This window comes from Rhyacophila brunnea, unplaced genomic scaffold (genome assembly GCF_057557595.1).
Source record: "Rhyacophila brunnea isolate RB1 unplaced genomic scaffold, BYU_Rbru_1.0 scaffold_4, whole genome shotgun sequence".
Taxonomy (NCBI): domain Eukaryota; kingdom Metazoa; phylum Arthropoda; class Insecta; order Trichoptera; family Rhyacophilidae; genus Rhyacophila; species Rhyacophila brunnea.
The window spans coordinates 8190053-8207073 of NW_028233068.1; the positions used below are offsets into that span (position 1 = coordinate 8190053).

The 17021-nt window shown below is 36.0% G+C and overlaps 1 protein-coding gene across 3 annotated transcripts; it reads right to left on the minus strand.

Annotated features, from left to right (window-relative positions):
- Nucleotides 1–4289: 4289 nt before the first annotated feature.
- LOC147066796 (NADH dehydrogenase [ubiquinone] 1 alpha subcomplex assembly factor 2) lies at nt 4290–17021 on the minus strand. Of its 3 annotated transcripts, XR_015071494.1 has the most exons (5): nt 16945–17021; nt 16484–16581; nt 6074–6227; nt 5083–5626; nt 4291–4471 (listed from the first exon to the last, which is right to left on the minus strand). XR_015071494.1 is itself a non-coding variant. In XM_085954233.1 (4 exons), exons 2-4 carry the CDS (start codon nt 16572–16574, stop codon nt 5425–5427), a joined length of 447 nt encoding a protein of 148 aa, XP_085810359.1. In that variant the 5' UTR covers nt 16575–16581; nt 16887–17021; the 3' UTR covers nt 4290–5424. The 3 variants fall into 3 exon arrangements, 2 of the variants coding, with proteins under 2 accessions (XP_085810359.1, XP_085810360.1); XM_085954233.1 differs by having other exon boundaries at nt 4290–5626; nt 16887–17021; XM_085954234.1 differs by having other exon boundaries at nt 4291–5626.

The window sequence follows — 17021 nt, forward strand, 5'->3', positions numbered from 1 at the left end:
TATATCGACAATCGTATTTTCGAATTGTTAGTTTTTAACCCGAATTCATTCAAACTTCATCTTATCAATTATTATTGTTAAAAAATACTCTGTTAAATTTATTTCTTCAGATCTTTCATAGCCAGAATGACATAGTTAATACAGTAAAATATATATTAATACACTGGACGCTAAGGACGCGCCCAGCGCGTAACGATTAAGGTGGCCATTCGATATAATTAGCATTGTTAATAATGTTTCAATTGTGAAATCTATTTTTTTTTAATTATGAAAAATGAATTCGGGTTATTGCAAAAAAAGTTGCCACTTAGCTGGTATGAATGTATTATATTCTGCATACGGTGGCATTTTAGATTTTTACAAATCCAAATAATATTGTTAATGTTGAGTTTTATTTGAAACTATGTTTAAATCCTTTCTTAATTGTTCTCCTGATACTTCATTAGGAGAGCACAGCAAGATTCATTCCATGTAAATACCACAAGAATTAATTTTAAGAAAACTGTAAATAGAACTAAAGCAGTGTAGTGAAGCAATTTTGATAAAAATGTTGATGCAGTACAATTTATTATATTAACTGTAAAAATTATAAAATAACATATTGAGAATATTTTGTATTAATTAAGACCGGTCATAACAGCAAGGATTATAATTAGGCTTACCCATAGAGGTATTAAATAAAAAGAGGGGCAACGAATCGGCTTTCTCATACAACTGAATGAAGCAGGCCAACAATTGCCGATAACTTACGAGAAATAGCGACGCGATAAAAAAAAAAATGCAGGGCATCACGGAGAATATGCTTTGGTCATTATAACATACCAATATAATGTTGGCAACAATGGTTGTAACCAGCCTGCCTCACCATACTTTCATATAACCTGAACTTATTTCGCACCCTTCCCAGCCTTCTCATCACATATACGCTACTACGGTTAATTATGACTATTTATTATTGACAATCATTCATATGCGGACCAGCCAGGACAAAATGCCAATCCGGCCGGGACTAATGTATGAAACCGGGACGTATGGTAAGCCTAATTATAATACTTGCATCTCTGAATCTGTTAAACTATATTCTTTCATTACTTTTTTCGTTTTTAAATCTGCATAATGCAGTAATGTGTAGCCAATCAATTAGCAAAACGGATTAGTATAGATCAACTTCTATAACAAATCTTCTACATCACAACGTAATATGTGCTGACACTGTTACATCACGTGGTTTTTGCGCGCCAATACTAATATGTCACATGCTCTTTGCGCGTTGACTTGTCATAGCAGACACAATTGAGGAGAATTGTAAGCTTTCTTATCTGTTTCTCCCCCTCACATTACTTCAATATTCAATGCTTTTCGTCTGCATCTGTAAAGGTTTAGCCATATTAATGTTTGAATTATGGGCGCGGGGAATGTAGTAGCAGAAAAGTATATAGGGGGGGAGAGTTTTAGTTCCAGAAACGAATGTGGTGACGTAGAAGACTTGATATAGCTTCGCACTTTACCAGTTAGTTTATTGTAAGCTAATATGGACATGATTAGTATTTATATATTATATTGTAACGTAAAATTATGTGTACACATCATTAACATCTCACCCATTAAATCTTGGAATAATGTAATAAAAACGATGCTATAGTTAGCACAAGAATCGATTTGAACATTTTTTCTGTGCGTACACGGCTTTACGTTGCACGTTGTATAAATAAATGCATAGGTATAATGATATTTGTGCTTGAGTTTTAATCTATTTGGACTGATTGTCAAATTCAACAGTATAGTAGTAAAGTAAATAAAAGTAAAAATAAATTTCTAATTCTCTTTGCACACTTATATCATTCTTTGGTACCCATTATTTATTTTATAACATTATATTATTCATCTTTTGGACATTTCAAATAATAAATTTTTAACAAGTGGAATGATGGAATTACCATTATTATTACTAATGTGATTAATTATATATTTTCGTCTCTGTTCTGGCAGAACACACTAACTGGAGAATACTAGTTTTGAGTAATTTGACTTTGAAGTTGTTAAAATGTTTGAAATGGTCTATAATGTGAGTTTATTAAGTAATCGTAAAAAGGATGACTTTAAAATAAAGACTGTTTATTTATTAAGAAGGTTTCCAGACAGTAAAGTTTGAAATAAGGAACATTTTGGTATAACTAACTCAATATGTATTTTTTTCGAATTAGTGTCTTCTGCCAGAACAGTGACGTTTTGTAGTAAGGTGGTTTGTTTATATTACAAAGCTTGACTTTCATAATATGTATTAAGAAATTAAATTCTTACCAACGTTTCACTTTTATTCTCTGTATATCTATCATAAAAAAATATTTCTTTCGTAAAGCTAAAATAAATATATTATTAATAAATAATAATAAGCCGTAAAATATTTATAAACTAGTTTTTGTTCGCCAATTTGCTTGTATATTGAAAAAATCATTTGGTTCCTCTGAAAAATGACCAATCATTGTTTATTATTTTCAATAAAGACTTTCCAAAAAATATATATTGCCTTTATTATACATGTAATATATTTACATGTAACCAGGGCTTTTTTTTGAAAAATAAAGGTGCCGGAACTCACTTATTGCCAAACGTTACCTACTAAAGAAAATTATGTTCAAACATCATTTAAAGTATTTTTTTTCTATGCCACAAAGGGCATGAAAAATTAAACAAACAAACATACAAATAAACAACTAAAGTTGTAAAAAATCATATATTTGAATAAAAGTATATAGTGATTTCCATGGCCCCCACATCCTGAAACGGTCCTCCTATCCACGATCTTTGGTGGGCCCCCTACATATCACTAAGGTTAAAGGCAGTGTGACGCTATATAGTAGCGTTTTTCAAATGGTGTTCGAGGTAAAATTAAGGGTATTCAGTGTATTAATAATCATTAACCAAAAAATGCAATTACACAACCACATATTTTTAAATGTTAATACACCTGAAGGAAATTAGCGCTGCAGGCGATTTTTTTACAATTAGAGCAAATTTGTGATGTGTGTTTATCTCACTTAGATATCTAGTCGATCCCCCAGGCTAAAGCCCTGTCAGCCCCTCCTTTGTGGTGGCAATGGTGATTTCCAAAGTTCAGTCCAATTCTCGTCTGGCAAATTCTCTCGATTCCTTTTATTAGTGTTAGAGTTTATGGCCGAATGTCTTCCACTAAGTAACCACCGATCAACGTATTTTGATAGGATTGAAAAGTGTCAAAGGTGGTCCGACGAGTTTGATGAACAAAAGTACCGAAACTGTTTTGGTCTTCAACGAAGCTCTTAATGGGGTAATAATTAGATTCATTTACGAAAATTCGCGTTCACATTCACTTGAAGAAATGGTAATAGAATTCAATGCATATTATATCAAACAAGATAGTTTTTCGGATATGTTTTTTCATATGAGATTATTCAGGAAAATTAACTTGTACTATGTAAGCGCGAACATTGTCTAATTGCTTTTGAAACATTAAAAATACCGTGAAAAAAGGTGCCGGAACGCCGTTACACTACAAAAAAAGCCCTTCATGTAACTATGATCAGCATTCATTCCTTGGCTTCCACATTGATAAAATATGAATGTTTGGTATATTGTAATAAAAAAACAACTACAGTCGAATTTTGTTATTACGAGGAAGATGGGACCGACTGAATTTGCTCGTAATGACTGAGAATAGGTAAATGAGCGGTCACATAACAAAAAAAGTCGAAAATAAAAAATCTGAAAACCATCGTAAAAATCCCCGAAACGAGCACGGCCTTCATAAACTACAAAAGAAGTTGTTTATTGTAATGAACGCTGGTAGGTACCTATGGACCACAAACCTTAGATTTTTCAACCATGCGTGTGGATACTTTTTCATTATTGTCGGCGAAAACAACAATTAGACACTGAACTAGTGTCATAAACGTAATCCGTCCCCTGCGGCATCCTGTCCGATCGGATTTTATTGCTTAGGATCAAAATGTTTTTAAATGATCGACACAGTAACAAGAAGAGTCATCGAAAAAGTATTGATACTTTTCTTCCGATATTCGATTTCGAAAAATTCCTCGCGAAAAACCATTGATTACTTGTTTCTTTTTGATCTGACGGCCATTACAGACCGGTTATTCTAAATACGTTAGCGTAAGCCTTCTCTAGCCAGAATTTCAATCTTCATCATAATACCAACTTCACATTTAAAATATTTATCTTCTATTACTCGAAACAGATAAATCGCACTATAACATAAAACTGAGGTGATATGTTAAATAAAACACAAAACATCTATTCAAATATATTTTTTATTTACATAATTAATGGGTAGAAAGTTTATTTCCATGGTTTGTTATGTATCTAAACGTCAATTATTGACAACTACAAATTAAACCAACATTATTAAACTTTATAGAAATTTTGTTGCATAATTTATAACAGTATATATTACTAAAGCGTCAATTACATTGAGCTACTTTACGAGCTGTTTGTTGGCGAATTTAAAAGCGGGCGATTCAGCTACTGCGATTGTGATGATGACACACAAAACTTTCCATTCGCTGAGAAGCCACAAGCCAGCGACTATTTTGACAGAACGTAGTTCGTTTTTTTACTGGGAGGTTGCTACTACGCTCTACTGCGCAGACGCAGTAGGCCCATACGCCGGCGTGTAGCGTGTAAAGTTGACCGGCTTTCAACTTTTCTCGGTAGATTGTTTACAATCTGCTAGTTAGCTTGTTCTATGATGACACTGGGCGACTTTACAGGCAGATTGTAAATTCACCAACAAACAGCTCATAAAGTAGCTCAATGTAATTGACGCATAAGAAAAGTAAGTCAACAATCCTGCCAAATAATCGATTTAAAACAATCCAAACCTCTAGCTACCAGTAATTTCAGTGCAATTCAAATTTGTAGATCAAAATAAACCATTAATATACTGTTTAATTATCAACCTAACATCATTGGCAAATCTACGTTGCTATTCTCAAAATTAATATTTTACTGTTTTGAAATCCATTTTAAAGAAACTTAAGAGCTTTTCATAAAATATTATCACATGAACATATTGAGAAAGGTAACATTGTAAAGAGTTAATCATTATATTAATTTGTATTTTCAGATATAAATCTATTTAATTATGCATTCAAAATATTTATACTGGCAATAAATAAAGTAATATAGTATACGATACATTATGAAACGAACACATATGTAACAAAATAACAAATGTCTTGTCGTTCAAACTAAGTGTGAAACACAGCTGTATTCAGTGGCCTTCGTTTATGCGCACTGTCCACATGTGAGATCCCTCACAAAATACAGCTACATTGAACACACAAGCAAATTTAGTTAGCACTACAATAACAATTTTACAACAAAATTCAGTAACCGTTCATCAGAAAACATTAGAATAGATAATCTCTACTCCTTATCTCCTATATGTCCAGGCTGAAATTCTTTATATTTAGGAAATGAATTCAAGCCTTTTTCATCTTGCGGTAAAGTCCTCCCTTGGCTTTCGCGATATTTTACATTTTCAATTTCAAGTGCTGCTGCATTCTTTTGTTTCATGTTGATTATTGCCTGATTTTTTGCGACCTCTTCATCTGTCGGCGGTTCAGTCCTACGGAATAAAAGATTGATTGAAGAATAATAGGTAAACTGAAATGAAATTTGCGTCTTAAGAAGTGAAAAACTATTTATCGGGATAACAAGATTATTTTTTTTATCAATACTGGTACTAAGCAAAGATAAGAGAATTTTTATTAGATATATTTGTTCCAATGCAGGGGTTATAATACAGACCACAAAGTGGAGATTATATTAACAGATTTTTTAGGAGGAATGTGTATTTGGGTCCTTGCACTACATCAATGACATTGAAAAAACAACATACCTTTTTTGACAACCATAGGATCAACCGACAGTTCATAGATGGGCTCCAATAATATATCCCAGTATTTTAAAAAAAACAAGCAAAATATTTCACACTTCATACTTAGTCTGTCTTATTATTATTTTATAGTTTCACAAATACATAGTATATTTTTCTATTATAGTATATAGATACCTTCTAAATCTTAGCCATGATTCCCATTCTGCCGGCTTTTCCTGATCGAACCCTGCCTCTCCAGTCAAAGGTGTGAACCATCTAGAAGGTCTTCTCTTCCCAATGGAAGGATTTGGAGGAATTTCATAATATTTGTTGCCAAGATGATCTTCCCCTGCCAACATTAAAAAATAATTAGTATTGGGATGGTTTTGAAAATGCCACTACAACTAATTTAGTATTCACACAATCACAATTGCTGATGCATTCTTTCTTCAACCTCCTGTCCTTACTAACTTACCCCATGGGATGGATGTAACTGATTACTAAAGTATAATTTTAATACAATAATTTCTACAAGTTCAAATGAACCGCGATAGTTTCTATGGCATTGGAATTGACTATTTGACTGGCATGGCCACTTTCCTAGGCGTGTTACACAAGTACACATTGTTTTGATGCTTGGTATCGTATCAAAAAGAGGTATTGATATCTCGTATTTTTATTGTATCTGAATAAAAGTATCGATAATTGTTGACATAACTAAGTAGTACAGTCCTCGACTTACATGAATTCATACTTTCGCGATTTATAAAAATATCTATTTTGTGTCATTCTACGATTAGAGCAACTATACTCGATAAAGTTTAAATCATGTAAGAAAATCAATGCAATCTGTGATAATTACCAAGAAAAGTTGAATATTTAAAGAAAAAATGGAAAACTATTAGGAAAGTAATATGGATAGAAGATATTATGGAGCAACAACAAATTCCAATAAGCCTTACGCTAATACAGGACAAAGTCTCGAGTTTTTTCAGACCTATGATGATAGTGTTGATACTCATACATTCACTGCAAGCCAGGGATGGTTTCAAAAATTTAAAGGCTGTAACAGTGTACACAACACCAAAGTAGGTAACAAGTGTGTCTGGCAGTTCAGATACAGAGGGAACTATGAATTTTATCAAGAGTCTAGTAGAAATCATAAAAAAGAGGATTAGAGGTAATATGTACGTCCATTTTATTTTCACCAGTCCTTTGAAACTAACATACATTATTTTAAAAAAGTTGCATGATTTTAAGTTTTATTCCACTCACACGATTCATCGACTTATAAGAAAATCTTTGGAGCGAATTTATCACGTAAGTCGAGGACTTCCTGTACAGATATTTCAAAATTAGTAGGTACAGTCGAACTCGGTTATTACGATCACGGATATAGCAAGATCTCGGATGTAATGAGGAAACATTCGTTGACATTTTAGTTTATGATTTTCTCCATACATTTATTCACTGTTATAATGAGCAGCTTATCGGATATACCAAGCTAAAATATCATCAAAAATTTTCTTAAAACTGTCGATCGTTTAAAAACATTTCGACCCCAAGCAATAAAATCCGACCGGACAGGATGCCGCTGGGATCGCATTACGTTTATGATACTAGTTAAGTGTCCAATTTACCTAATTGGTGTTTTCGCGCACAATGTTGAAAAAGTATCCACGCATATGGTTGAAATAAGTAAAAAATCCAAGGTTTGTGAAGTCAGGTACAATAAACAACTTATTTTGTAGCGTGCTGATACACCCCTGTTACAGGCGGGCTTCTCCCGGTGTAAAATAATCATTTAGTAGCTTAAGTCGAAACGTAACCCTGACCTCTAGAAACGGCTTCATAAAACATCTAATCTGATTCCTTGCTCAACCACGTAAGTATTTTTTTATTTATAAGTAAGGGCCTTCGTCCGGTGTGTGAAAATCACATATTGGGCGGAGGTGTAATTAAGATAAATTTAATTTAATTTAAAAAGTATAAATGATGATGGATGAAAGAGATAATTTTAAGACTAAATATAAGGATTCAAAAATAATAAATTTTGCCGCGCTTGTCGGCAACGTCCAAATTTCGACGCGCCAGGGTGGTCCTCGTGATTCGTGAAATCAAAAAACATCACGCGATAAAATTTGGCCAATCACGAGAGTCCTTTTTGTGGAATGGCGTGGGTACGCGAAGTTTGAAAAAGAAAGAAAAAAAAATAGTAAGCGTCCCCTTTCCGATAGGATAGGACCTGCGAAACTTATTGTTAAAACAAAATATGTAAACGTTTAAAGAAAATGTAAAATATAAACAATATCACGTTACGAGCACGAAGGACTGTGTTTTATTTACACTCCAATCGTTTATATCTTTTTTTTGTGAATCCGGGGTTCGATGGACTCCTGAGCTAGCCGCTGGAACCCCGGGGATCTCAATGGCGCCCTGGCAACATGAGGCTCGGAAAACGCATGGTTTTCCCGACATCACACCCTGCTCAGCTCTAAAAATCTAATTAAAGTGTTCTACATCTAGACCATAGAACAACTGGTAACTATCGAGTTCCAGGCGCCTGAAGTACCTAGGACCATGTACCAGGGAAACCAAGGACATGGCCATGAGCGCCCTAGAACTCTTGGAAATGTGAGGCCAGGCGGGTGGCACAACAATGCCACCTGCACGAAATGGTACGGAGTATCCGACCGGAAGTAAAATGGAAGAAGAAGAGAGACATGGAGGAGGCGCCGCGAGCTGGTGGTCATCTTGGAGCAAGAAGAAGACACTGGATCCTGTGGATGCCCCCCTACCGTGGATCTTCGAAGGAGCGGGTGCAAAAGACGTGAATTTAGTGGAAATAGTGAATGTTTAAGTGTGAACTCTCGTCAAGCACAAACTAAGTTTTATTATTAGTATATAAAAGATGCATCAAACGCAAAGCAAAGTTGATTTAGAATAATTTTAGATACGTAATGAAATGCCGTCCGCAAAAGTAACAAAAAAAAATACACGCCTTCGATTCGTACAACGGCCAGTGGCGTGGAGTAAATGTAAATCCGCGCGGTAAAAGAGTACGTCGACGCTCGGAAATATTAAATTCAAAACCAATTATAACGCCACGTCGGTAAGACGAAATACAACGAATCAACTTTGCTCGGCGAGCTGATTAGTTATAAGAAATATTGTTTAAAAATATATATAAACATATATAATAATGTGGGCGGGCAAAGGCTGACTATGGCCTCAATGATGTATACCGATGCCAATAGGTATACCTCTAAAAAATGTTGAGACGCCACTGTCCAAGAAAGTCAGCAAATCCTATCTCTAGCCTCCGCGTGGCGTCCCCCGGGCAATGCAGATAATGTGCTGTATAACGCAACATAATATCTGTAGCTAATAGAGAAGGGTGCAAGGCGAAACTCTGGCGCCTTAAAACGAGAGACCTTTGGCTACGGGAAGGATCACCCAGACAGAAAAACCACACACCAACCCGTCTGGACAGCGTGGTGTGTTATGTCCAAAACCTTCATATGAAAACAAAAACTTCTAGAACCCGGCCCTCATTCTCCGGAGGCCAACCTGATACTGATCACGGCAGCGATCAGCGAAGGAAGGCAGAGGGTGCTAAAAATCCCCGGAGACCCGGAAAAGGCTGCCAACAGATGACCATTGCTACATATAACGCAAGAACATTGTCCAGCGATGCCAAACTTGTAGAGTTTCAAGAAGAGCTCCGGAATATCCACTGGGATGTTGTCGGACTCAGCGAAGTAAGGCGTAAAGGTGAGAGTATTATTACTTTACAAAGCGGACATGTGCTGTACTCCAAAGGAACCGATGAAGGACGCACGAGCGGTGTTGGATTTGTTGTCAACAAAGCCTGGAGGGACCGCATAGTCGAGTTCAACTGCATTTCTGACAGGGTCGCAAGCGTGATACTTAAAATCAATGCTAGGTACCGCATTCAGATTTTGCAAGTATATGCTCCGACACAGAGCTATCCTGATGAAAAAGTGGAAGAGTTTTACGAGGAAATAACATCCTTGAAAAATAAAAGTAAATGCCACTTCAACATCATAATGGGAGATTTCAATGCACGTATTGGATCATACCAAAGAGATGACGTAGCGGTCGGACATTTCGGACATGGCTCAAGGGATGGTAGAGGGGACATGCTTGTGGAGTTTGCTGAAACCAACAATCTTCACATCATGAATTCCTTTTTTCAACATAAACCTACACGTAAATGGACGTGGAGAAGCCCGACAGGAAGGACCAGCGAAATCGATTACATCCTCACTGACAGAAAATATACATTTTTAAACTGTAAGGTGATCAATCAGTTTAACACCGGCAGTGATCACCGGATGGTGAGATGTAAGATAAGATTGAACGTCAAATCAGAAAGATCCAAACTGCAGAAGAAGTCAAATGCTCGCGTATACCTGCAGAACAATACTGAATTCCAAAATGAACTCAAAAATGCACTATCGGCTTTCTTAGATGAGAACGAAACCGTTTCCCTATCCAACGCGGAGGATATAACGAATATTATTCTACAATGTGCAGAAAAAACAGGCGTAAAAAGCTCAGAAGTTACACCTTCCACCAAGCTTTCGAAGGCAACATTGAATCTTATGGAGCAGAGAAGGAAAACCAAGAGCGATAGACAGGCGCAAAACGATATGGAGTTTTCATCACTTTGCAAAACCCTCCGAAGGAAGATTAGAGAAGACCTTCGTAAATTCAATGTAAACCTCATACAAGCAATTGTGAAAGCAGGCAGAAGTTTAAACAAAAACAAGCAATGCTTGTCGATAGGAAAACGTCAAATCACAGCACTAAAAGCAAAAGATGGTTCTATCGTCAGAAATTGGGAACACTTGTTAAGCCGAGTTGAAGAGTTCTACAGCGATCTCTACAGTGATGACACTGACAATACGACTATAGACTTAGATCTTCAGAGAAATGGAAATTCGGAAGACCATACTCCCGAAATTACATCCTGGGAAGTAACCCATGCTTTAAATTACATGAAAAGTGGGAAAGCCCCCGGGGAAGACGGTTTAACGATAGATATCCTCAAAAAAGCAGGAAAGGATGCAAATGAAGTACTTGCACAATTGTTCACAGCCTGCATATGCAAAGAGGATGTCCCAGAGGTATGGAAAAATGCCAGCATTGTCATTCTTCACAAAAAAGGTGACAGAGAAGACCTAGCAAATTATCGTCCAATAAGTCTACTCCCTATTCTCTACAAGACGTTCACAAAAATTCTCTCAAACCGTCTGCAAAATGTACTAGACGAGAACCAACCGAGAGAACAAGCCGGATTTAGAGGAGGATACAGCACTATGGACCATATCCAAGTCGTCAGAGAAATCATAGAGCGGTACCAGGAATACAAACTGCCACTATGCATGGGTTTTATAGACTATGAGAAGGCGTTTGATTCGATAAAGAAATGTTCAATACTCGACGCACTCAGAAAACAAGGAATCCCTGGACTCTATATAAATATTTTCAATAATATATACAGTAGCGCAACAGCATCTGTAAATCTCCATAAACCATCGCGCAGATTTCCTATCAGCAAAGGAGTCCGACAAGGTGATACAATCTCACCTAAACTATTTACAGCTACCCTTGAAGACTTATTCAGGCAACTTGACTGGAATGACAAAGGGATCCCCATAAATGGAGAATACCTGAGTCATCTGCGCTTTGCCGATGACATAGTAATTTTCTCGCAAGACTCAGAAGACCTCCAAAGCAGAATGCAGGAACTCGCTGAAGTAAGCAACAAAGTAGGTTTGAAAATAAATGTAACAAAGACGAAAGTCATGTTCAACTGCTTTGCAGGCCAAAAAGAGATCCTCATCAATGGCACTCAGCTCGAACAGGTGAAAAGCTACATCTATCTGGGACAACAAGTATCTATAGATGGATGTATATTTGATGAAATTGTTCGCAGAGTAAAGCTAGGCTGGAGTGCTTTTGGCCGCCTGAATAATGTCTTCAAAAGTGACCTTCCACTGTGCCTAAAGCGCAAAGTGTTCAACCAGTGTGTGCTTCCCGTGATGACATATGCGTGTGAAACATGGACCCTAAGTAAAAGAGAGATCCAGAAACTTAGAGTAGCACAACGTGGTATGGAGAGGTGCATGCTGGGCATAACGCGAAAGGACAAAAAGAGGAATGAGTGGATAAGGAAGCAGACAAGGGTTTGCGATGTAATAGAGTTTATTAAAAGCCTTAAATGGAGATGGGCTGGACACATAGCTCGAAGAAGAGACAATCGTTGGACAAATCTAGTCATCCAGTGGTATCCAAGAAGTACAAAACGTCCACAAGGTAGACCTAGAGGCCGCTGGATCGATGAAATGATAAAGTTCTGCGGAAGTACGTGGCAACGCAATGCACAGGACCGAGAGAAGTGGAAGCAACTTGAAGAGGCCTTCATCCAGCAGTGGATAGATTCAGGCTGATGATGATGATGATGATATAATAATGTGTGAAAGGATGTACGTTTGTGAAAGTATTCGTAACTATTTCTTTCGGAGTCGACACTGGCGAGATTACCAAAGAATCCTCAAATCTAAAATAAATGATAACGCCTCGCATATCATTATAAAAAAATATAAATACAGTATTATAATACCCTTCAGGACTTTTATAATTTTTGTTTAATACTGAAAAAGAAATAGATGATATGTATTGTAATAAACGTGTGAACAAAAAGCGAAGCTGCCAACGTTCATTATTAAATAATGTGAAAAATAAATGTTAATAATAAAACGTGAGAGGCCCCGCAAATCGGCGCGGCGCGCTTTTGGCGAGAAGGAATCGGATGACATGTCGACTAAACGCGATAACGCCGGGATCGGGCGCAAAAAACATAAAAAACCGTCTGGACTAGAAACTTTGAGACGCGCGGCAGAAAATCGAGTCGCATACGCGCGTATAACGAAATAACAAATTTTTAAAATAAAACGGGTTTTGCTAGTAAATAAATATAATGAGAGGGTGGAATATTTCAATTTTTAATATCAATGTGATTTATACAGTCAATACAATGTTGCAAAATAACTATGGGTATTAGGGTAAAATATTAAAAGTGATAGTAAGTACCATAAGTACAATGGGAAGATTTTATATAAAATTAGTAGCTATTTAATGTATGGGGTAGGAGTAATTAATAAAGTAAATTCGAATAAATTTAAAGTACAGGAAGTCTAATGAACGAATAAATTACTAAAGAAAGAAAAAGAATAAATACAGATGAAGACAATTTGGAAGCACAAAGGGAGCCACCTCTCGAAGTAAGCGCATCCAAAGGCAGCGTAGCCGAAAATTCATGATACCAAAGCTTGATGGTGTGGAGAGTGCGCACTCTCCTTTCTCGCGCAGGTTCATGGAGAGACTAGGGACGTGACGCCTGAAAGATATCGTGAAACAACAAGAGGTACTTCCGAAGTGTAACCACCTACAAAGAAAAGAAAGGGAAAAAGATACTTATTGTGAAAATCCATCCTAGTACCTGTGAGAAAGCCGTGCCGCCGTCAACGAGCCTGGCCGTTGTACCGCTATACGATGCCTTGCCCGCAGTAATAGGAACAGATGGAGACACAGTACCTGTCCATCTATGAGGTGATACTCCAGAGACCAGCAGATCAGTGGAAAACTTTCCACAGAAAGATATCCGCTGCTCGGAACGAGCCTGGCTCAATAGTAACGCCACTACCACGCCCTGGTTGCAAAGGCAGACGACGCCAAACGAGGTACGCTCCTATTGCACCAGAAGAAGAAAAACGTAACACGAAACTATAATTCCGAACGAGGGCCAAACGTCTACAAATGTAGCCTCTCGGAATACAAAAAAACTGGACAGCCCAAGAGTCGAAGACTGCAGCTCCACGACCCCTCCGCTGACCAGTATAAAAGAACGAGAAGAATAACAAAAACATTACGAAAACAAAATAAACGCACGACATTACAGGAGAAAAATAAAATAATAATAAATTACGACAAATGATAATAAGAAAGGAAAATAAATCAAACTCTGACTTATTCAGGAGCATTGCTTTGAGCAGGAAAATAGTAATTAAAATAAATATAGAAACAATACGTAAAGTTAGTTGTTTTTTTTTTTTTGTTAGAATAGTTAGATTGTAGTTGAATTTTTTTTATATAAACTGTTATCATGCCATGTACTTAACGGATGAACAAGGAATTGGATGGGTGGCCGATGAGATCAGGGCGTACCTTTCGACTTTAATCCAGATGGGGCGAATTGATACACCCCTGTTACAGGCGGGCTTCTCCCGGTGTAAAATAATCATTTAGTAGCTTAAGTCGAAACGTAACCCTGACCTCTAGAAACGGCTTCATAAAACATCTAATCTGATTCCTTGCTCAACCACGTAAGTATTTTTTTATTTATAAGTAAGGGCCTTCGTCCGGTGTGTGAAAATCACATATGATAATTGTTGACATAACTAAGTAGTACAGTCCTCGACTTACATGAATTCATACTTTCGCGATTTATAAAAATATCTATTTTGTGTCATTCTACGATTAGAGCAACTATACTCGATAAAGTTTAAATCATGTAAGAAAATCAATGCAATCTGTGATAATTACCAAGAAAAGTTGAATATTTAAAGAAAAAATGGAAAACTATTAGGAAAGTAATATGGATAGAAGATATTATGGAGCAACAACAAATTCCAATAAGCCTTACGCTAATACAGGACAAAGTCTCGAGTTTTTTCAGACCTATGATGATAGTGTTGATACTCATACATTCACTGCAAGCCAGGGATGGTTTCAAAAATTTAAAGGCTGTAACAGTGTACACAACACCAAAGTAGGTAACAAGTGTGTCTGGCAGTTCAGATACAGAGGGAACTATGAATTTTATCAAGAGTCTAGTAGAAATCATAAAAAAGAGGATTAGAGGTAATATGTACGTCCATTTTATTTTCACCAGTCCTTTGAAACTAACATACATTATTTTAAAAAAGTTGCATGATTTTAAGTTTTATTCCACTCACACGATTCATCGACTTATAAGAAAATCTTTGGAGCGAATTTATCACGTAAGTCGAGGACTTCCTGTACAGATATTTCAAAATTAGTAGGTACAGTCGAACTCGGTTATTACGATCACGGATATAGCAAGATCTCGGATGTAATGAGGAAACATTCGTTGACATTTTAGTTTATGATTTTCTCCATACATTTATTCACTGTTATAATGAGCAGCTTATCGGATATACCAAGCTAAAATATCATCAAAAATTTTCTTAAAACTGTCGATCGTTTAAAAACATTTCGACCCCAAGCAATAAAATCCGACCGGACTTAGTATAAACGGAAAAAGTATAAATGATGATGGATGAAAGAGATAATTTTAAGACTAAATATAAGGATTCAAAAATAATAAATTTTGCCGCGCTTGTCGGCAACGTCCAAATTTCGACGCGCCAGGGTGGTCCTCGTGATTCGTGAAATCAAAAAACATCACGCGATAAAATTTGGCCAGTCACGAGAGTCCTTTTTGTGGAATGGCGTGGGTACGCGAAGTTTGAAAAAGAAAGAAAAAAAAATAGTAAGCGTCCCCTTTCCGATAGGATAGGACCTGCGAAACTTATTGTTAAAACAAAATATGTAAACGTTTAAAGAAAATGTAAAATATAAACAATATCACGTTACGAGCACGAAGGACTGTGTTTTATTTACACTCCAATCGTTTATATCTTTTTTTTGTGAATCCGGGGTTCGATGGACTCCTGAGCTAGCCGCTGGAACCCCGGGGATCTCAGTGCCTTGCTTGTTTCAGGGATTTTTACGATGGTTTTAAAAAAAATTATTTTCGACTTTTTGTGTTGTGTTCGCTCATTTAAAAATACCTATTCTCTGATATAACGAGTAACACTCATAGCGAGCAAATTCAGTCGGTCCCATCTTCCTCGTAATAACCAAGTTCGACTGTATATGGAAATTCGACAATATAATTTCATACAAAATTTGAATTTTAATAAATAATTTTAATCTCCTTACCAAGTTAAATACACTGAACTCCCTTTTACACAATTTCGAAATAACACGGTGCAAAGTCATCAACTCTGAATGCATGTTGGAGACCAATTTGGCCAGAATGTGTTAAAACATAGTGAATAATTTTTGTTACCTTTGATTTTTTAAAGTATTTTAGTGTATACTTTTTTTGCACGTTTTTTTAACACGGTATCGCGTGGAACTTATCTTTCCGTTTAAATGGGGAGTTCAGTGTACTACAAATGAAGCAATTGAGTATTTCGATTGAGGAAACGGCGGAAACAGATATTTTGAATTATATCCATCTCTCTCCCATTGAAGCCTCGTTTTATTGAAACCTATCTGAATATGTTACATAATATAATATTTTTCCATTTAATACTTATATTCCGTGGCCCGGCAGTGCTTATATGCCTGAATTAGCTAGGTACAATCACAATACCAACCCTATAAAAAATATACTATATTCTGGTTATATTCCGGCAGTAATGCAGGAATAGAATATTATTATTCTAGGTTATGTTAAACAGAAACAGCAAGTAAAATACATACCTTTAAAGTCACCTGTAACCCTACGAGGCTTTAATGAATTGGCAAAATTTTTCCACACATTCAGCCAGACATTCTGTGTCCTTTTGGCCATTTTGTTACTGAAATAAAATTAATATACTATTTAACATTTGCTGTAGATATACCTATAATATTCGTCCATGCCACCAAATCTTGTATAGGTAATTATTACTGATATACCAACATTATATTATAATTAATCAAAAATATGAGCAAAAAAGGTCGAATATAATATTGTTTTTACAATTCAAACGATTTTATTATACATTAAATCTCTTTGGTATTATGAAATGTTTTGTTATTTCGTAGATTTTGATAAGCTATGTTTATAATATATCCGTCACATAATATTCTAATCGAAGAGCATATTATTATAAAGATATACCATGTTAATATGTATCATTCGAACTATACAAAAATATAGGATATTAATAAGTCCTCACAAATTTAATTGAGAAATTTATATTAAAATTTCTGTGTTTTGACACATTGACATTTACATAACCTACAATCATAGACT